Source organism: Hippocampus guttulatus, chromosome 6 (genome assembly GCF_054856545.1).
Source record: "Hippocampus guttulatus isolate MCC_2025c chromosome 6, RoL_Hgut_1.0, whole genome shotgun sequence".
In the NCBI taxonomy this organism is placed as follows: domain Eukaryota; kingdom Metazoa; phylum Chordata; class Actinopteri; order Syngnathiformes; family Syngnathidae; genus Hippocampus; species Hippocampus guttulatus.
Genome location: NC_141266.1, coordinates 10,585,573 through 10,603,931, shown reverse-complemented (window position 1 = coordinate 10,603,931; position 18,359 = coordinate 10,585,573). Strand labels below are relative to the sequence as shown.

The 18,359-nt window shown below is 39.9% G+C and overlaps 1 protein-coding gene across 2 annotated transcripts; it reads right to left on the bottom strand.

Annotated features, from left to right (window-relative positions):
• Positions 1 to 25: 25 nt before the first annotated feature.
• Positions 26 to 14,778, bottom strand: cyb5r4 (cytochrome b5 reductase 4). Of its 2 annotated transcripts, XM_086113898.1 has the most exons (17): positions 14,591 to 14,778; positions 13,334 to 13,449; positions 12,676 to 12,829; positions 11,869 to 11,969; positions 11,571 to 11,655; positions 9,126 to 9,204; positions 8,974 to 9,031; positions 8,707 to 8,772; positions 8,318 to 8,411; positions 8,100 to 8,132; positions 7,795 to 7,917; positions 7,009 to 7,149; positions 6,184 to 6,330; positions 5,091 to 5,241; positions 4,210 to 4,296; positions 3,700 to 3,861; positions 26 to 3,198 (listed from the first exon to the last, which is right to left on the bottom strand). In XM_086113898.1, the coding sequence occupies exons 1-17, from the start codon at positions 14,751 to 14,753 to the stop codon at positions 3,144 to 3,146; spliced, it is 1,815 nt and encodes a 604-aa protein (XP_085970024.1). In that variant the 5' UTR covers positions 14,754 to 14,778; the 3' UTR covers positions 26 to 3,143. The 2 variants fall into 2 exon arrangements, with proteins under 2 accessions (XP_085970024.1, XP_085970025.1); XM_086113899.1 differs by lacking the exon at positions 8,707 to 8,772.
• Positions 14,779 to 18,359: the final 3,581 nt, after the last annotated feature.

The following is an 18,359-nucleotide window of genomic DNA, read 5'->3' as shown; positions in this document are numbered from 1 at the left end:
GGACAAAACACTTCCACTCCACCTGTTTGAGGTCATTCATGTTTTTATTGGGCACCAACTGACACAGTTGATATTATCAGGTTGAAATTCTCTACCATATAAAATTAAATTACATGGGTGGACAGGACAGCATGTTCTAGGATGGCATTTTTCCACAGCAGTTGCAAGTCCATCTGCTTCTGGATCAATTCGACTAGCACTTAAAGACCCTCGGTGGACTGCAACAGATCCGGTGCTACGCTTGCATACAATATTCAGTACTTGCTTATTTAACATAATTGCATTCATTTGGATCTTGTATCTTTGATACCATTTACAACTTTTTCATAAACTTGAATGCCACCATTTGCTTCCTGATGTCAGATTTACAGTGGCTTGCACAAGAATTCATAATCGAACCTATTCACACTTTGTCACATTACACGGCTAAACAATTTTATTGCAATTATAAGTGGTAGATATAAAATAGTACATAATTGTTGAGCGGAAGGACATGATTTTCAACAGTGGTGAGCCGTCTAGGGCAGCAATGGCTTCTTTAATTGCTTAATTGCCATCAGAAGCACGTACCTAAACAATGTAAATTCTAATATATTTGATTATAATGGGATTCATTTATTGCCAATAGTCTGTTCTATTCATTTCAAAGCGTTTCTCCAGGCTCCACTCTTTCCACGAATGTACTGTGTATGGGTTTCAGATGTTCTGGCCAATCAAATGGCTTCTATGTGCTGAAATGTCTGTCAATCAAATCTATCCGGGGCGTTCAGAATCAGTCACGTGGGCGTATGTGCCTTGAACTATATTAGAAACTGTGATTCATTTCAAATTTGTTCTGACAGGGCCAGTGGATGAGCTGAGAATTTTTCCATCTTGATCAGTTGGTCAGAGTAAAACCTTTAACAGCCAACGATTACTTTTCTTTTGAGGGGGTGCAGAGAATAGTGGCGCAATTGGACTTCGACAAACCCAACCGTTGATGTACGTTGAACCCATTCATGGTTGGGGTGTGCCTCCAACTTGGGAGTCTAAATTGTTGGGTTTGCCACACCAATTTAAGCTGGTGGAGTCCGAACCGAGACTTAATGCATGAACTGATGAAGTCTACTCCGATAAGAGGCGAAACATCTAAGACAAAGAGAGCAGTTCCGTTCCAATCGATTCAATGTCCCGAGAGGTTTACAGAAGGAAACCACTGTTTTCAGCTGTTAAGATGTGTCACAAAAGAAAAAAAAAATCTAACTCACAATGTCCTTGAGGTGTGTTAAGTAAAACCAACCGATTGTCTGCTGCTGATTACCGAGTGGTAACATTTTTTTTTCCCCCCTTAGTCGCAGAGGCCAGTCTATTCTGGTCAATTTCACATTTCATCAAAAACTACCGAAGCGTGTAGAGCTGCCAATGTGGAGTAAAATATTCAGACTGGCAAATCCGTCCACGCATAAGGAGTGTTCACACGGCACACATTTGCATCGATGATGCACCGATGTATTTTGTTGCGATATATCTTACACCGGTGTAAATTTTGTGGAGCGTTCACACGTACGCTGCTTACGAAAGAGAAGCGTGTTAACCCCGCTGCAGCCCCACTTGCGTTCACATGGCAGTTTCTGCGGCCGTGCAATACGATACAGTACCCCGCCTTGTTTGTGACATATCGAAAAACCATGGCTTATACTTCTCCAGACAAAGCCAACGCTGTGGTCTATCAGACACCGTAAAAGGATGAGAGAGAAAGGAAATAAGTGCAAAATACCCAGGATGCAAGTTATGCAATACCCGTATGTAATCAACTCTTCTTACGCGTAGCGAGTCTACCCCTGTAGAATTCACACATCCCATTTTATATGAGTGCTGCCCCGCAAACTAGCATTTACTCCGGAGTAAATTTTTAAACCACCTCCTGAGTAGGGTTAAATTTGCTACGGTTTAAGCCGTTTTCAGGGGCTACATCGGTATAACTTTGTACGTGTGAATGCTCTATGGGGGGCAGCCCCCGTGCTACACCGGAGTAAAAGTTGCAGTGTGAACACCCCTATACTCGCAAGCACATTCAAACGTACTTGTAGGCTAAATGCTACAAAGGTAGCATTTGACCACAAAGTCACTGAGGATAGATCTGCACATATGCTCCAGTGAGGTTCGGGGCATCCTGTCCCTGTGCGATGAGCTGACCATATGCACCAGATTTTTCCAAAGCTGGCGATCTTGTGCTAGCTGCTCTGCATCCTCCACGGCAACTCTATGTTTTTGGAGGTCGCCCTCAATGATGTCGAGCCATCGGCTGCGAGGCTTTCCTCGTGATCGTCCCCAGCCTGCGACCTTTGGGTCAAACTGGAGGATGGCAAGAGATTTGTGTATGCAAGAGCAAAAAAAAAAAAAAAAAAAAAGAAAGAATATATATATTTTTTCTTTTCTTTTTTTTGCATTTGGACTACTTTATATTGCTATGTTCAAAATTAAATAAACATTATTCATTTGTAATTTTTAATGGTCTTATGTCTGCAGTGCATGATTTACGTTTGGCATTTTCCGCCATAATGGCAAAGGCCATGGCATTATGGGGAAAAAAATGAACTTCAATCTTTTCTATTTATATCAATACGTTTGAAAAGCAAACATTTAGTAAGGTAAAGTCAATCCTCTGTGGCATTATGGGAAATGCTACATTTGCAGCATTTAGCCTACACGTATGTATGAACGTACTTGCAAGTAGGTCCAAACGTGCTTGCAAGTAGGTTCGAACGTATTTATAAGTCCGTTCAAACATATTTGCGAGTACATTTGAACATACGTGTGAGTACACTGGGACGTACTAGAATGTAGAAAGTATGTCCAAACGTACTCATAAGTACAAATGAACATATTTGCCATCCAAAATATTTTTACTCAGTAGAAAACAATACTCTGTAGGTCTTGGGGAGGAAAAAAAAAGGGCAAAATGCTCTAAAACGGCTGGGCAATGTGGGGTTGGCTGCTCTGAAAGCAGCTGGCAGTGAAAGAGTGTATGTCATCACAACTTTGGTGCATAGAATGTCCTCTTCTCACACACACTGTAAATGTACGGTATAAATTAAAGTGAAGTCTGACTGCCACTTGAAGGCACGCTCAGTCTTTGCAGGTTTGCAGCAGAGCAGAGCACGTCAGCCCTGGAAGGCGTGGATCTCCTCTTCACTAAAACCTTGCTGCTTGACCAACCTGACAGATGAAAAGTAAAATCAGGTTCATCTCTTGTATGTCGGATTGACCATCACATATTTCATCTTTCCCCAAACAATATCAATGATATTATGCTCAGTTTTCCATCAGTGAGCTACAACTAGCCAACAAAGAACATGTAGCTAGCAATTTGCCCTGTCCTGTGCTGCGTCTTGTTAGTTAGTTAAAGCTCTCATAAACTACAGTTGTTCTTTTACCAACAATCCCCACAAGTTTGAAGGACATTATTGGGAATTAAGAAAAGCAGCACTTTGGTTTCCGCACATTGGGCTGAGATTCAAAGACATTGAAGAACAAATCAACAAAGTGGTAGGAATCTATCAGCCATGAAAATCTTACAAAGCTATCGTCCTTCCCAGGAGAGGTCGGCCAATCAAAAATACTCTCAAGAATGCAACGGCGACTCGGCCAGATAATCACAAAATAACCCAGGATGTCATCCAAATAAATTGTCTACCCACCTGCCCCAGTTTTACATACCTGATTGTCTGTTCAGTAAAGAGTGTGGGTCCACATACACAAACATAGCACTTTGCGCCCTGCGGCCTACTTAGAAAATCCTTGATGATTGTATCGTCCACGCGGCCCTTCCTGCCAGTCCAGCTTTCACATGGCTCAGAAAGGATGTGCTCCACCTGGAACCTGACGGGAGTCACATGAACACAAATATTCTGAGCATGCTCCCTTCTTATCAGTGCGGAATTGTAGTAGTGACTGCTTGAGTTGGGTAATCAGGCCAGTATCAGCCCATGTATTTAAGTGAGACATTAAGTAAAATGAAAACAATGATTCATCATATATTCAATGTCTTTTATAGCTCTTTGTTACTTTCACATGAAAATATTTCTACCGGTTATTATTAATTTGTGTGCCCCCCCCCCCCAAAAAAACCCCTCAAGGGATTCTCATCACTTAAACTAACTTTCTGTCACGTCAAATCAAAAATTATAAAACACTTCTGGTGAAGTTTTCATCAATGGGAGGGGTCACCTTTCATCCTGAGCAGTTAGTTCATCCAGTTCCCTTCGCCACAGGATGTCCTCTTCGCGCCGGTTAAAAAATAGCAAGTGGGTTTTCCTGCAGATGTACACAAAGTTGTGGTCACATCTTCACCGTGAAGATGAATGAGATTCCTTTTGAGCTTGTTCATTGAACCTTTTTTTATTCTACAGGGTGCCATATTTACAAGTAGCACTTGGTCAATGATGATTAAAAATAAGAATGTATTTACATATATATTTATAATAAATGACCTATACTCCATGATTTAATTCTTTACGTTTCTGTTTCAGCTCTGAGTCTTGCTTGTCAAAGTGACCGCTTTGACCGAAAGCTTTTTCACGCATGTAAAGAAACTACGAGCTGTCGTAAATCCCGATGATTTAAAGCGACCACGTCATCATTGACAACGTGCATTGTGTGTGCATTTAAAAGGCGCTGTGTTGTTAGTATTATGATTGCCACACAAGAAAATAAATGAGTCAAATACATCAATAAAACCCCCAAATGAATGTTATTTATTCATATGATGGGGTCTATGAAAACTTTGGACCACAACCACGTTATCGAGCAGACTTGCGAAATACAACGGGCAAATCTATCAACTGCTTGAACTGGAATCACCGATTACAATCAAACCGAATACTTGCAGTTTAAACATTATATACGGTATGTTTCAAGAGAAATGAGTCAAGCGCTTCCTCAAAATGTGACAGATTAAGAGTTTTGAGCACAACCTCTTGAGAAGCAGTGCAACATTACTGATTGAATCATTTTCCTGACTGAAGGATTTAGAAATCAAACTCAGGATTAACATATACATGCTTGGGTGTCCTTTTTTTTGTTTGTTTGTTTGTTTGTTTTTTACAGACCTGATAGCAAAGCTCTCATGTAAGGCCACTCGAATGAGACGAGACATTGGAGTGAAGCCTGTTCCTGCTGCTAAAAGGTAGAGGACTGTGGTATCACGAAGTGGGCGGAGACTGAAGGTACCCTCCGGACCACTAACGGATACATGGTCACCTAGAGAGTGACAGCAAACAAAGTTCGAATGAACATCACTAAAATTGTTGGGAGCATATAAAGCGAATTCACTGAGCATTACATATGAAATGAATCTTGTTTCACAAAATTAGGGAATTAAGAGAAGGCTCTTGATGATGTCATGGTTCACATATAGCCCCCATAATTATTCGCATTCCTGTATAAGATGTTTTCTTGAGCATTTAAAAAACGTTTTTTTCCCCCCTAAATAATATAGGACCTGGACTTTTTGTTTTTTATGGAGTTATAGTAACCCTCCATTTATCGCTCATACCACAACCACAATAGACAAAAACAAAATAATGTAAATTGGGGCAGCAATATACGATTATTTTAATCATGGATTGATCTCTTATTTTTTCCATTCCTGAATGAATCCTCTCAACATAAAACAAGAGGAGCTGCTGCGGCTGTCCGCGCCGCTATCAAAACAAAAGTTAACAAAAAAATGACAAAATAATACAAAACAACACATGAAGACACAAGAATTTCAATTCTTTCATGAAAAAAAAAGAGATTCGAATTGTCAATGCAGAAAATGTAAAACATTGATTCTGATTTTGGTTACTGGTTTGATTCATAACATGTCAGAAAATAGACCAAAAATTTGATTATTGTCAGTAAGTAAAAGCAGATTTTGCAAATGTCTTTTTTGGATTAAACCTAAATACAATCAGCTTGCTTTCACGGAAGGGCACGTACATTTGATAATATTTAATTCTCAAACTAATAGCAGGGCTCTGGCTTGCTTGACTGGTTAAGACCAGCGTTAGTGTAACGACCGCAGTCACTTTCATCGACACTGATTTCAAGATGGATTTGTTTGTTGAATGAGAACAATGTGAAATCATGCAAAACATTTCGGTTTTAAGAGTAAATTCATCACTCACTCTCCCATTACTGAAATGGCAAAAGACTGACCTATGTGTAGGCTGTGGAGATGTTGAGTCAGCAGTCCATCGGGATAAACCTTAACCATGAGGTAGAGGCCCGTTTTTTCTGAGGAGCTATCGGGGCCAACTGAAAGACTCTGGTCGACTGGGGTGTATGGTCGCACCACCTCTGTGCCTGTAAAAAGCATAAACGCAAGTTGCATCTTCAAATGGGATGGAATGCTTGAAGTGCGTGTTTATCTGTTCATCCATCTCTGCGAAAGCAGAAATGAACGTCATTTTAATCAAGAGCATCTCTTAAAGATGAAGGATACGGATCATTAATTAGACATGGCAATTGAAACTTGATTTGTTCAGTGTGATGTCAACTAATGGGCATCAAAAATAAAATGAGAGTCCGCAAATGTTTTACGAGTTTACTTTCTCCGGAAAATGAGGGGCGTAAGATCCAATTGCGCTGTTGCATGAGTTATGAACATAAAAAGAAATTTGGATGACATTGAGTTCTGGTGACTGAGTCACACTGATCAGGAGTACAAGGAGATCAGCAAAATGTTAAATATTCTTCTTTTTTCTTTTTACGATCTGCCAGTGTTGAATAAAGTCACTGTCTTAAAATAATGTCCCAAGTCATATTTTGAAGGAAAAAAAAAAATCCTAAAAACTCTCACAATGCTGCCACCTCTGATAAAATCAGCTGCCTCCTCCTTATATTACAATTACCGGTAGTCTTCAACAACAAGTCCTAAAAAGTAGCTAGCATTTGTTTCAGTTATTTTCTGGAGAAAAAAAATAGTTTGGCTACTATTTGAGAAAGGTGATGATATGATTTTTTTTTGGGGGGGGGGGGTACCTTGAATGAGGGATTTGAGGTAGACGTGTTTCCCAACAGGCACATGCATGAGAGTCCCACGTGGAAGTTGCAACTGAAACACACGCGTGTTATGGTTCACCTCAGTCTTCGACACCAACACACAATCCCGAAAGAAAAGAGCTGCAAAAAAAGGTGTTTCATATCCAGCGTTAGCTGATGAGATTTGAATAACTGAGCACCACGTCTGCTGCACTTCCTGTTTATCTAAAATGTATTTTGTGCCATCAACAGAGCTTTCCGGCATTGCATCTTTCACATCAAAACCAAAATCTCACTCGGTAGACTTATTTCACAGTACGAGTTGGAAAGGATATTACTTCATTTTTTTCAGGATGAACAATGTAGAAGGGAAATGCAGAACGTCTGAACTTTATTTTGAGAAAAATCTAAAGCACTTAAAATGGTGGCCGTCGTGTGGCACAATTTAAATTTTTGACGACTTATAAAGGTTATACTTGTAGGTTACATTAATGGTTGAAAAAGTTCGAAGATGATGACCATCATGGTCTCAGTCTTTTTATGACAAAAAACTGTCATTTTAACATGGGTGTGTAGACTTTTTAACATCTGCTGTGCGCGTTTATTCATTGTAAAATGCTCATAGATGTGAATGTGAGTGTGAATGATTGCCTCTATGATTGACTCGTGACCAGTCCAGTGTGTACCCCCCACCTCTTCTTGCCTAACATCAGCTCACCCACAAACCTAATGAGGATAAAAGAGCAATGGAAAATGGATGCATGTTTCTATAAATTTGAAGCTCACCTCTGTCTTTTTTGCTTAAAAATGTATTGTGGAATTCCAATGGTTCACCGAAACTTGACCATTTTCCTTCTGCCTGCTTGCGAATGGTCACCTGAATCTTTCCCACGGAGTAGGCGGTGTTAACTGTTGACAAAATGGCAGTACAGTGTAAGACTAAAAACAAGGCAAGCAAAGCTTAAATCATTTACAGCTGCTGAAAATGTTTTTAGTACTCCCCCCTCCGTGACATTGCAGTATATCATTCACAATCCTGCTATTTGGCAGAATTTTTCCCCCCACTCTTTTCCCGTCATGCAATATCTTACCTGCAATGTCTCCATCAACATTTTCTGAAAGACCTAAAACAACAGAATAAACAAGATTTCACAACATATACCAATAAGCAGATTTAATTTACTTGACTTAGAACCACATATTCTAACCATACGCATTTGTAAGACTGACAAAACATCCTCGACAACACACTTAAAGAAATGACAAAACGTGTCTTTGCATAGATAGAAAAAACGCCATTTCTACTCACGTAAATGTACCATGAAGGACATTTTCCCAAGCAGCACTTCTACTCGTAGTACACCAGCCTCAAGATCAACTACGGTACAGCCAGAGTTGGGTATCTAAGAGTGGTATCACAATATTGCATTGTTAAATAAAAAAATAAAAATACAAAATTTATTTTTTAAAGGTAACGCATAGCCCTGGAATTACTCCAAACTTACTATTGTGCATATTGCATTAAAAAAAATTTTTTTAAAGAATAACCAAACATTTCAATGTTATCCTCCGAGCATGTGTCTGGCTCATATTAGAATTGAAATTAACCCAATGGTGAAGTTATTGTGTCCATGGTAAGAATACGTGGACACCGATTGACTTTTGGCATGGCATGAGTTCAGACTGCATCCAACTCACAACTGGACTTGCCCTTCCCGGGACAGTGGTCGCCACTGTGGACAGCTCATCAAAAGTTATTCTCTCCTACATGAACAAATCAACCCAAAAATACAGATGGAGGTTCTCATAATTCATCCACGAACATGTGTAAAGAACAATGCTAAATGTGTCAATATAAAGTTGCCGGTACACAAAATGAGTTCAGTGCATCCCAAGTAAGGCACATTTCTGCTTTTGATCATTTAACATTATGACTCAGGCGTAATGAAGCAGATGAGCTGTTACCTTCCTTTGTGTATATATAACCAGATGAACCGTTGTTGCAGTTTGGAACCAGTCGTACCTGTACAAACAACACATAATTGGTACAGCATAAACAAAAAGATGAGTTGATGTAGTCTTTTTTTTTTTCCCTGTTGTAAATGTCTTCTTTATACCGAGGTCGAGAGTCTTTGACAGGCAGAGGAGACACTTGGTTAGAGGGGGCGAAGACTGGTTGAGGTGGTGGTATCATTGCTGAGGAGAAAAAAAATAATAATTTAAAAAACGGGGGTGAAGGGGACATTATGTAAAAAAAAATAATAATAAATCACACGGATACAATTGTATTCAAGGACAAAATTTGCATAAGTAAGGTGCCTGCTGATTACTGTTACGGTAACTGCTTGTGCTATGTTGCACATTTAATGTATTGCAATTCTGTATTGGAACACAACCGCTACAAATCATCCATGGGAGATCAAAAAAATATGTTGGTAACAGACATACATGAACATTCTTTTATTAAATAAGTTAATAACGCCTAACATTTCTGGCAGAAGCTGTTGGGCCCAAAATTATTCATACCCTGGCCTGGATGGGCATCTTTTAAGCAAGGAAATGAAATCAGAAAATGGCAAAAATTGTAAGACGTTAAGACTCTCAACACTTGTGCTCTTTTCGATTAAAATAGATGTACACTTTATAGTTGATTTGCACAGTTGTGAGCAAGTCTGCCCCACAGTTCAAACGTTGAAGGTTGGAATTTCTACCGAGGCCTTCCTGTGTGGAGTTTGTGTATGAGCTTCGCCGCGCTTATCATAATAATAATACATGCGGGTTTACTCCCACTGCTCCAGTTTCCTCCAACATTTGCCCAAAAATGTACTGTACGTTAGGTTAACTGAAGACTGAATTGCACACAATTTTCGAAGTGATTGTGGATCATCCTGCTTTTAGCTAGCTAGCAACCAGTGCACAGTGTAGCCCGCCTCTCGGCCAAAGTCAGCTGGGATTGGTTCACCACGCGTAACCTTACTCACAATATGCAGTGTAGAAAAAGGACGTATGAAAAGATAGAAATGCGCTAGATTATGCTCGAAGTAACCGGCATCCATTAGATTTCAGCAAAAGATTGTTTCCTTAAAATTGTACATCAGAGATATGAATCATTTTCAATCTGTAAAAATCTATCAAAACAGCAAGTATTTAGATGACTATTGCTCATATAATTTATTTCTACATTTGTTGTGCCTTTTCCTAGCTAAAAAAAATCTCATTTAAATCAAAGTTCCATTTAACTTGGCCACGTGTATACATAATGTTGGGCAATATAGTGAGGAAGTTGCCAATACTTCAAATAATAGTTCAGACCGACATACGTTTGGTGTTGTAATTTGAAGTTTGGTCACACACACACACATTGGTCTTTGCCTATGACGTGAGTTTTTATGCTTTTCATTTCCGATGGGCAATGATCTTGGTTACCAGTATTGTGTCCTTTTTCACTCTGTTTTGTCAGACAAGTGACTCATTGAATTAGTTCGTCACCTTCTTGGTTAGAAAAAAAACATTTTCATTGGTTTTGTCATGCCGTCAACAACCCAAAAGGATGAAACCAAAATTACAGCGAGGTTGCTTCACCTCAGGGGGAAGTTGCATATTATAGTTTCCTCGACTCTTCACTCCCTTAACAAAAGAAAGTGTCTTACGTGTCCTAAAGTAGAACTCAAGTTGAAAATTTCATGACCAAACCCAGCCTTGACCGTGGCTGGATGATACAGCTGAAAAGTGTATCGTGATATAAGTATTTCATATTGCTCAATCTAGATAATTATTGACTTTTTTTTAACTACTCAAAACAAATACGAGAATTAAAAAAAGAAAAAAGGTGAATTCAGCTGAATTATTTTAACGTACAATATTTAACCTTTAATAAGAGGTCGACACAACTATGAACAAGTCATAAAGCGGTCAATATAAAGATTAAATGAAGGCCTGGTCATTTATTTGAACCAAGTTACGCCACACTCTCATTCCACATGAGTACGCTACACACAAGCACATGCACAATTCTTGTTCGTTTGTTTCCCTGTCGATTAGTCCATATCCAGAAGCGGCTGTGCTAAAACACACTTTTGTGCTCAAAATCACCTCATATGTGCTTGTAATAGTGGCACATATCAAACACCACACTGCAGTCTCTGCCTACAACATGCACAATGTCGGGGTTGTCATTATGCTTCCGGATTTTTTTTTCTATCAAACAATTTATTGAGGGTGTTTTCAATTGATAGTGATCATGTGTCTATCGCGATACAAATTGATCATGAACTAGCCCAGCCAGAGCCGTGATGTATGCCATGTGAGCCAAAGGCACTTTGAAGTCACTTCCTGTCGACGACAGCGCAGTCAAATGTCAAATTGGCTGTGCCCATTGATGTCTTACAACTGGAGGATTGATCTGCTTAATTCCTATTCTACCAACACATTTGCAATCATAATACTGTGTTCAGACTAGTGGGGGTACATAGAACAAAAAGGACACGCATTATCATAATGTGTATTTTTGTGTAAATGTGTATTTTTTTTCTCAAAAAATCCCCCAACTGTATTGAAAATACCTTTAATTGCTGTGTTGGGTTTTGTAGCCATCCTGCCCACTAGACACTCTTTCAACATGGACTCATAGTTGACCCACCGATGGACCTGTGGACAAGTAGAACACAGTAATGTAGAGTCTAATCGGCAACAGTTTAGATTTGAAGTCAAAGTCAAGCCCCAAATACCAACTAGGATCTTTAAAAATGTTTTAGATATAGGTTTTAGAAATAGGCAGGTAATAAATACATGAAGGTGTATGCAGTTTATACAGTGCCATTTTGAATGGAAACATTAGGACTCAGTACACAAAGTCCACACCTGGTCAAAGAGGTCAGTGCCATCGATGCCTGCTGCCTTCATCAGCTCATCTTCTCCACCAGGGTGGTAATCCATGTAGGGAGTGACATTATACACCATACCTACAAACATCATTTGTTCACTCAGGTATCAGTGCCCTCAGTTGAAAGTCAAAAATATCAGCCAACAGGCAGCTTGTTAAGTGTCAATGTTAAACTATTCTACAAAGCAGTACAAGTAGTCTGTGTGCCGGTTTTCTGATTATTTTTTCACGCAAATGTTTTGAAATACTTTGATCAATTGTGTCACTGTGACTTTTAGATGCATTAGTTGTGCTGTAACTTGAATATTGAGTTTGGCGTTATTTGAAATAAAATCACAAAACAACTAATTGTACGTGGGGAAGCAGTTATTGAAAAGAAAACACTAAATGACTGGGAACAAAAGTAACATTAACAAATAAAATATACTAAAAGATAGATAGATAGACAGATAGATAGATAGATAGATATCTAAAGGCAATTGTACCAAACACTAACGAAAATGTATATACACTTCTGACGTTAATATAATTTGTGTTACAGCAAACACTACATGTTACGCTACAGCAGTAGTCAGCTTTATAGCACACAGAGAGAAGTTGGGTTCGCGTTGGGTGCCATACACAATACAACGGCATCTCAACGGTAAGCATGACATGACCCCTAGCCACAGCGGCTGGTAAACAAAAAAAGGTTATGTCAACCCTTGGTTGTGAGCGCCTGTCAGTCTGACAAGAGTCCACAAGCATCTGCAAGTTGTCTCTTGTGACAGCTGGGTCATGCTTACCTCGTATACAAGTCCAGCAGTCATTCCTTGTGTTGTGTTTCTGCAATTCTTCATGGGTAACCTCAATTAGACGCCCCCTCAAACCGGTTAGATCTTTTCCACTTTTGGAGTACCGAATCCAGTCCATAAGACTGTGGCCTGGCTTCAAGGCAACCTACAATTTAAAGGCATACCTGTCAACTCATACGGTTTAGCCATAGTTCATACGGATTTTGTGGTGAATCTTACGTATATGGCCGTATCGCACAAATCATACGGATTCTGAAAATTTCCGGGGGTTTTTTTCACCAACTCCAAATGATTTGGAGTTGGTGAAAAAAGGAAAGCAGGAATACAACTCTGAACACAGTAATGCCACTAAGTAGAATGATGATTAGACATTAACCAGACATTGTATTATGGAGATCTACAATAAATATCATTGAAAATTTCGTGGGTTTTTTTCTGCCGTCATTTTGACATATAAAATGCTTTGGTATGTTATAAGGATTTTTTGCTCTTTATAAGGATTTTTTTGGTAGTTTATACAGGTTGGCGCTCCGAAAAGTTGACAGGTATGTAAAGGACAACCATACACATGAGGACACATGATCATTATTCATTCTTTCCAATAAATGGGTACGATCCCAAAGAATTGTATTAGTTGTGTTTTTCTTACCTTGGTCCTCCCCGACTGGCCGACCCGCTGTTGGGAACTGGGTGCAGGGAACGACTGAGTTGGAATATTCAACATGTTGCGAATGCCTCGCAGGCACCACGACTTTCGAAGAAAATCTACTTGAAGAAACCAACGTTACCTCACACAGCATTAAGAAAAAAACTAAAACGCGTTCAACCTTGATGCGAGACTAATTTGTGACTCGCAAAACTGCGTCCCTTCTAACACATCTGTCAACACTGTTGCGCAATGCAACTGGGCTACAATGCTATGATAAGGTAGGTCATGAGCTCAGATAAGCAAGATATGAAGCGTCTTTATAATAAAACTCCTCAGGTATCTACTACGTAATGCGCGACATGAAAAATCCGCTTACTAAACACAATGACATAGTCAATGAGCAAATTTACTCCAACGACATTGTTCGACGCATGTTACATCCTTATACGTCATCAAACTGCGACGGAACTTGGACAAGGTGTGTACTTGCCAAGTCTTTTGGGGGGGAAAAAGTACCCCGAGTTCACTGACAGACTTCAATGTGACGTCACTGGACAATGGCGACGCCATGGAGGCACAGACCACGAATGACGAAATATAATTGACAAGATTATAAACATTTACATATATTTATTATTAATTTAGTTGGTTGAAATAACTTGTGTAAACACAACGTGATTTGTACTGACTACGTGATGACATGCCGTTATCTCTGCATGAAGTTTTTGGCTGAAATGATTTGAATATTACTTTATTCATATAAATTACGGAAATTATGAAGAAGGTTTTGTGGAGGTCAAAATGTAAACGATTTATCGGACTGAGTCATCTTTCTTGTTTACATTTGCCTCGAACGCTTGAGGTCGGAACTGGGAAGATATGCGTGGGATAAATCCGGCTTCCCACCTTCTTCGAATACAGCATAAACATGTGGGGTTTCTTATCCTATCTCATTTCTTGATGTGTACCTCCTAGGTCCTGCATCCGCGCGACTCCCCCCTAGTATAGGCTTGCATTTGTCCCCAAACTATGTTGTCAAGGGAAGAAAAGTACAATAAAGGAGCGAGGAAGGGTCCAATGTTTGGATACATTTCCAACATTGCAGCACGCGTTGACGGCCATTAAAGATGACGTCAGGGCATTGCCAGAGCCATAATGATCACAATCATAGGACTGCATTGTACTGTATTTCTGTATTTTCCACACAATATCGCGATTGCCTACATTATTAAACGTTAATAAAAGTACATAACTTACCGTAAAAGAAAGTGGTCAGAAATATGCTGAAAAATGAACCTTGGTCATCCGACTCGCTGTCGCAGTCAGAATCGTCATCATCCTCTGAATCCTTGGATTTTTCAACAGACATTGTACATGCCTGGTGGCCGTCACAGAGCTGCCTTTTTAATTTGCAACACATCAACCCTTTGACGCCAATGAACGAACCGAAGTCTGTCACTGAAAAACTAATCTGTTAAATGGATTACTGCAATTTCAAAATTAAAGACTCCACACTTGATTGGAGGTTTTGGGCCAATAATCAGTTCCCAACTTTCGTCTAATCATTTTAAATTCCGTACTTGAATGTATTGTCAGCCTTATTACCAGATATTTAATATTCATAGATAGATAGATAGATAGATAGATAGATAGATAGATAGATAGATAGATAGATAACGTTTCAGGTTTTCTGCTACATATTCATTCATTCATAATACTGTATAATTAATAAACTATTCAAGGCCTGATGAACTCAGTTTCGATCAAAGGTAAATATTTCAATGCATGATTAATTTGGTGTTTGCAAGAGCTGTCACCTTAATCACAGTAATAGGGTTGCAGGTAACGGGATTCTTCGCTGTTCTCCTTTATTTAGTGAGACATTTTATCACTCGATCGTGGCTCGCGGATGCCTTTTTAAATTACATTTGCGGTGAAGGTAATTGTTTTTTTGATGTGCTGTTTAAATCGCCCAGCAGAGGGTCTCAGCGCTACATTTCAAATTAGGCAGTGCGTCTATCTGTCTTGTGTATTTTTGTGCTCTGATGTGTGGATGGTTTGTATATTTCTATTTGAACGGAACATCTTTATGCCATTGTGGAAAAGTGCTAATATGGAAACACACTTGGAACTGTCTACTTTTATTGAGTCTTAAACAACATCATACGTTTTGCAATATTATAATATGCATAGTGTACTTAAAAGAAATGTACATTTGAGTACATTTAACAAAAACTGTTTTCAATGTGGGATAGATAGATTAATTTTCCTTTCTTGCTTATCCATTTCTGTTCAAGTCAGTCAATGTGCTCTTTGGCAAACTGTGACCTCTTCAACTCATGTCCTTTTTAAACTAGATGGACTTTGTGAGAGCTTCTTTCTGAGTGGCTTAACACAGATGTCAGACTTGCAGATAACTTCACATGGTCTTTTAATCTGCTGAAGATAATCATTGGCTCGTTTTGGCCATGCTGACTATTCTGCGATCCCTTCGAAGGGTGGGCTCACACTTTCTCCACGTCTCCGTTTTGCTTTCCATTTTTAAAGCATGAGAGATGATTGTAGCCACACACCCAGTCATTTTCTGCATTTCCCCTCCCCAATCAATGTTTTAAGGAAATTAAATTGCTAATCTAGCTATTCTAAACATCGTCACCTGTGTGGAGTTTGCATGTTCTCCCCGGGCCTGCGTGGGTTTTCTCCGGGTGCTCCGGTTTCCTCCCACGTTCCAAAAACATGCATGGCAGGCTGATTGAACACTCTAAATTGTCCCTAGGTGTGAGTGTGCGCGTGCATGGTTGTTCGTCTCTGTGTGCCCTGCGATTGGCTGGCAACTGGTTCAGGGTGTCCCCCGCCTACTGCCCGAAGACGGCTGGGTTAGGCTCCAGCACCCCCCGCGACCCTAGTGAGGATTAAGCGGTTCGGAAAATGGATGGATGGATGGATTATTTTGGGAATATTTGAAGGATTATCACTCCCAGACCTCGATGTTAATTTTAGCTCATCAACAAGATTTCCCATTCAATGCAAGCAGTGGCAATGTTTCTAAAATAAAGTATGTCTTATTTTACAGTGTGTAATTCTTTTGCGGTGTGTTTAATTTTACAGTCAACTACATCTGGGGTGTTATTTAGCATAGTTTTAAACAACCTTCTTTTACCCTGTTAGCAAATCCTCTCCAGCTCTACTCCAAACTCATGCAGGTTGACATTTGTCCTGCTGCCTTCACTGACCACTGAGTGTAAAATTATTCAGCTCCCCAAGCCAAACAATCAAGTGCTACTGGCAGTTTATCAAGAAATTATTGCACTCTTTTAGGGGAATAATGGGGAAATAAGTGTTTTGCTCCTTGAAACTGTGGTGGGAGATGGGAAACCCCCAGATGTGTGTGTTCTGCAGTTAGGGTTAGGGTTAGGGTTAGCAGTGTCCATCTCACTCCACTGGTCAAATAAAAACAGCTGTTCAACCTCTGGAGCTAAGCATAAGAAGTTTGAAGAAAGGCTCACCAAAGCCAATCATGCAGTAGACTGTGAGAGAGGAGTGCAGAACACCAGGTGGCTTTCCTCAGCTGAAGCAGCAGCCCGAAAATGTTGACTCTGGATGAGTTAACTGCAGCAGTCCAGCAGATGGCATGGGATGCCCATCAAGGATTGTCTTCAGATTTTGACAAGCATTTCTGACACATCGTCAGAGCTGACCTGCGGGCCATTTTTCTGAGGTGTTCCGGGACAGCATCCCTGCCTGTCTCCTCTCTGGACTGAAGCTGGAGAAAAATGATGTTACAGGGTATGAGGGAACAAAAAAAATACTCAAATTCCTCTGTCTTGTTTCTCCTAAAAACTGAAAATTGGCTTTCAATTTTAATTCTAAAAAGCATTTTAACGATTAAACACTGCAATTCCACTTTTCCTCAATTTGTCTTTCAGTTTTTCTTTGCAAAGTTTTACGGCTCTGACGACATATTTGACGACTCAAGTAAAGTTAGAGCAGAGGTGGACCACAAACACTGCTGTGGTGATGTCTACATTGACCAACTGGGCCAGGTTTAGAGGAGGACCCACCTCTCCAAATGCATCACAGCTCTTCATCTTACTAAATGGACTCTTACATTATTCCAACAAACATTATATAGGACCATATTGTGTCCAATGTTGCCCACTCAGGATTCCACAAGATAAGAATAAGAAACCTTGAGAAGGGGCCGCAGATGGGGGTACCCACCATTCCAGCCTGTTCATCCCTGGAATGAGGGATTCCCACATCTGCAACATCGTCTCAAGGTTTCTTTTTTCCCCAGATGGATTTTGTTTACATTTTCCCTGCCCTCCTGTGGGGCTAATATCAGGGGATGGATGACCTTAATATTTGTCAACTTGTGAAGCCCTTTGAGACCATTTTGTGATTGGGGCTATATAAATATATTTGACTTGATTCGACATATTTGGCATTCATCCTCTTCTCCGCATCCACACTAACCTGAGCCATGTTTTTTTCAAATTAAATGTGTTTTTCCGTTTAACCTTGTGTGTCCTAATCTTAATCTTGTTGTAATTGTTTGTTGCCTTCCCTTTCCACCCACTGCTTTCATCCCTCCCACTGCTATATTTGATAAAGATGCCGCCCCGTCTGACCTCCACTCTGAAGCTTCTGCCATTTGATCTTGATTTAGTTTTGTACGTAGGCTTTAACGTCACCTGAGCCGAAGAATATTTCTACGGCTTCCTCTACTGCACCAGTACTTGGGGTTCCATTAGGATCACGTTTAGTTTACTTTAACACACAAAATTATCAGGTGTGCTGGCGATGTGTCAACGAAAGTGGTGCCGGTCCAACAACCCCAGCATGGCGCAAAGCTCTTTGCCAAATGTCCAAACACGTAAACGAGGCTTGCTCCATCACGAAAATCAAGAAGTGCCATTTTTTTATACCCAAGCGCACAGTCCAACCAAGTCCCTCGTTGTAATGACCGTGTGGAAATTATCTGCACCACATTTATCAAAATCTTCCCCTCCACTTGCAGGTGGCC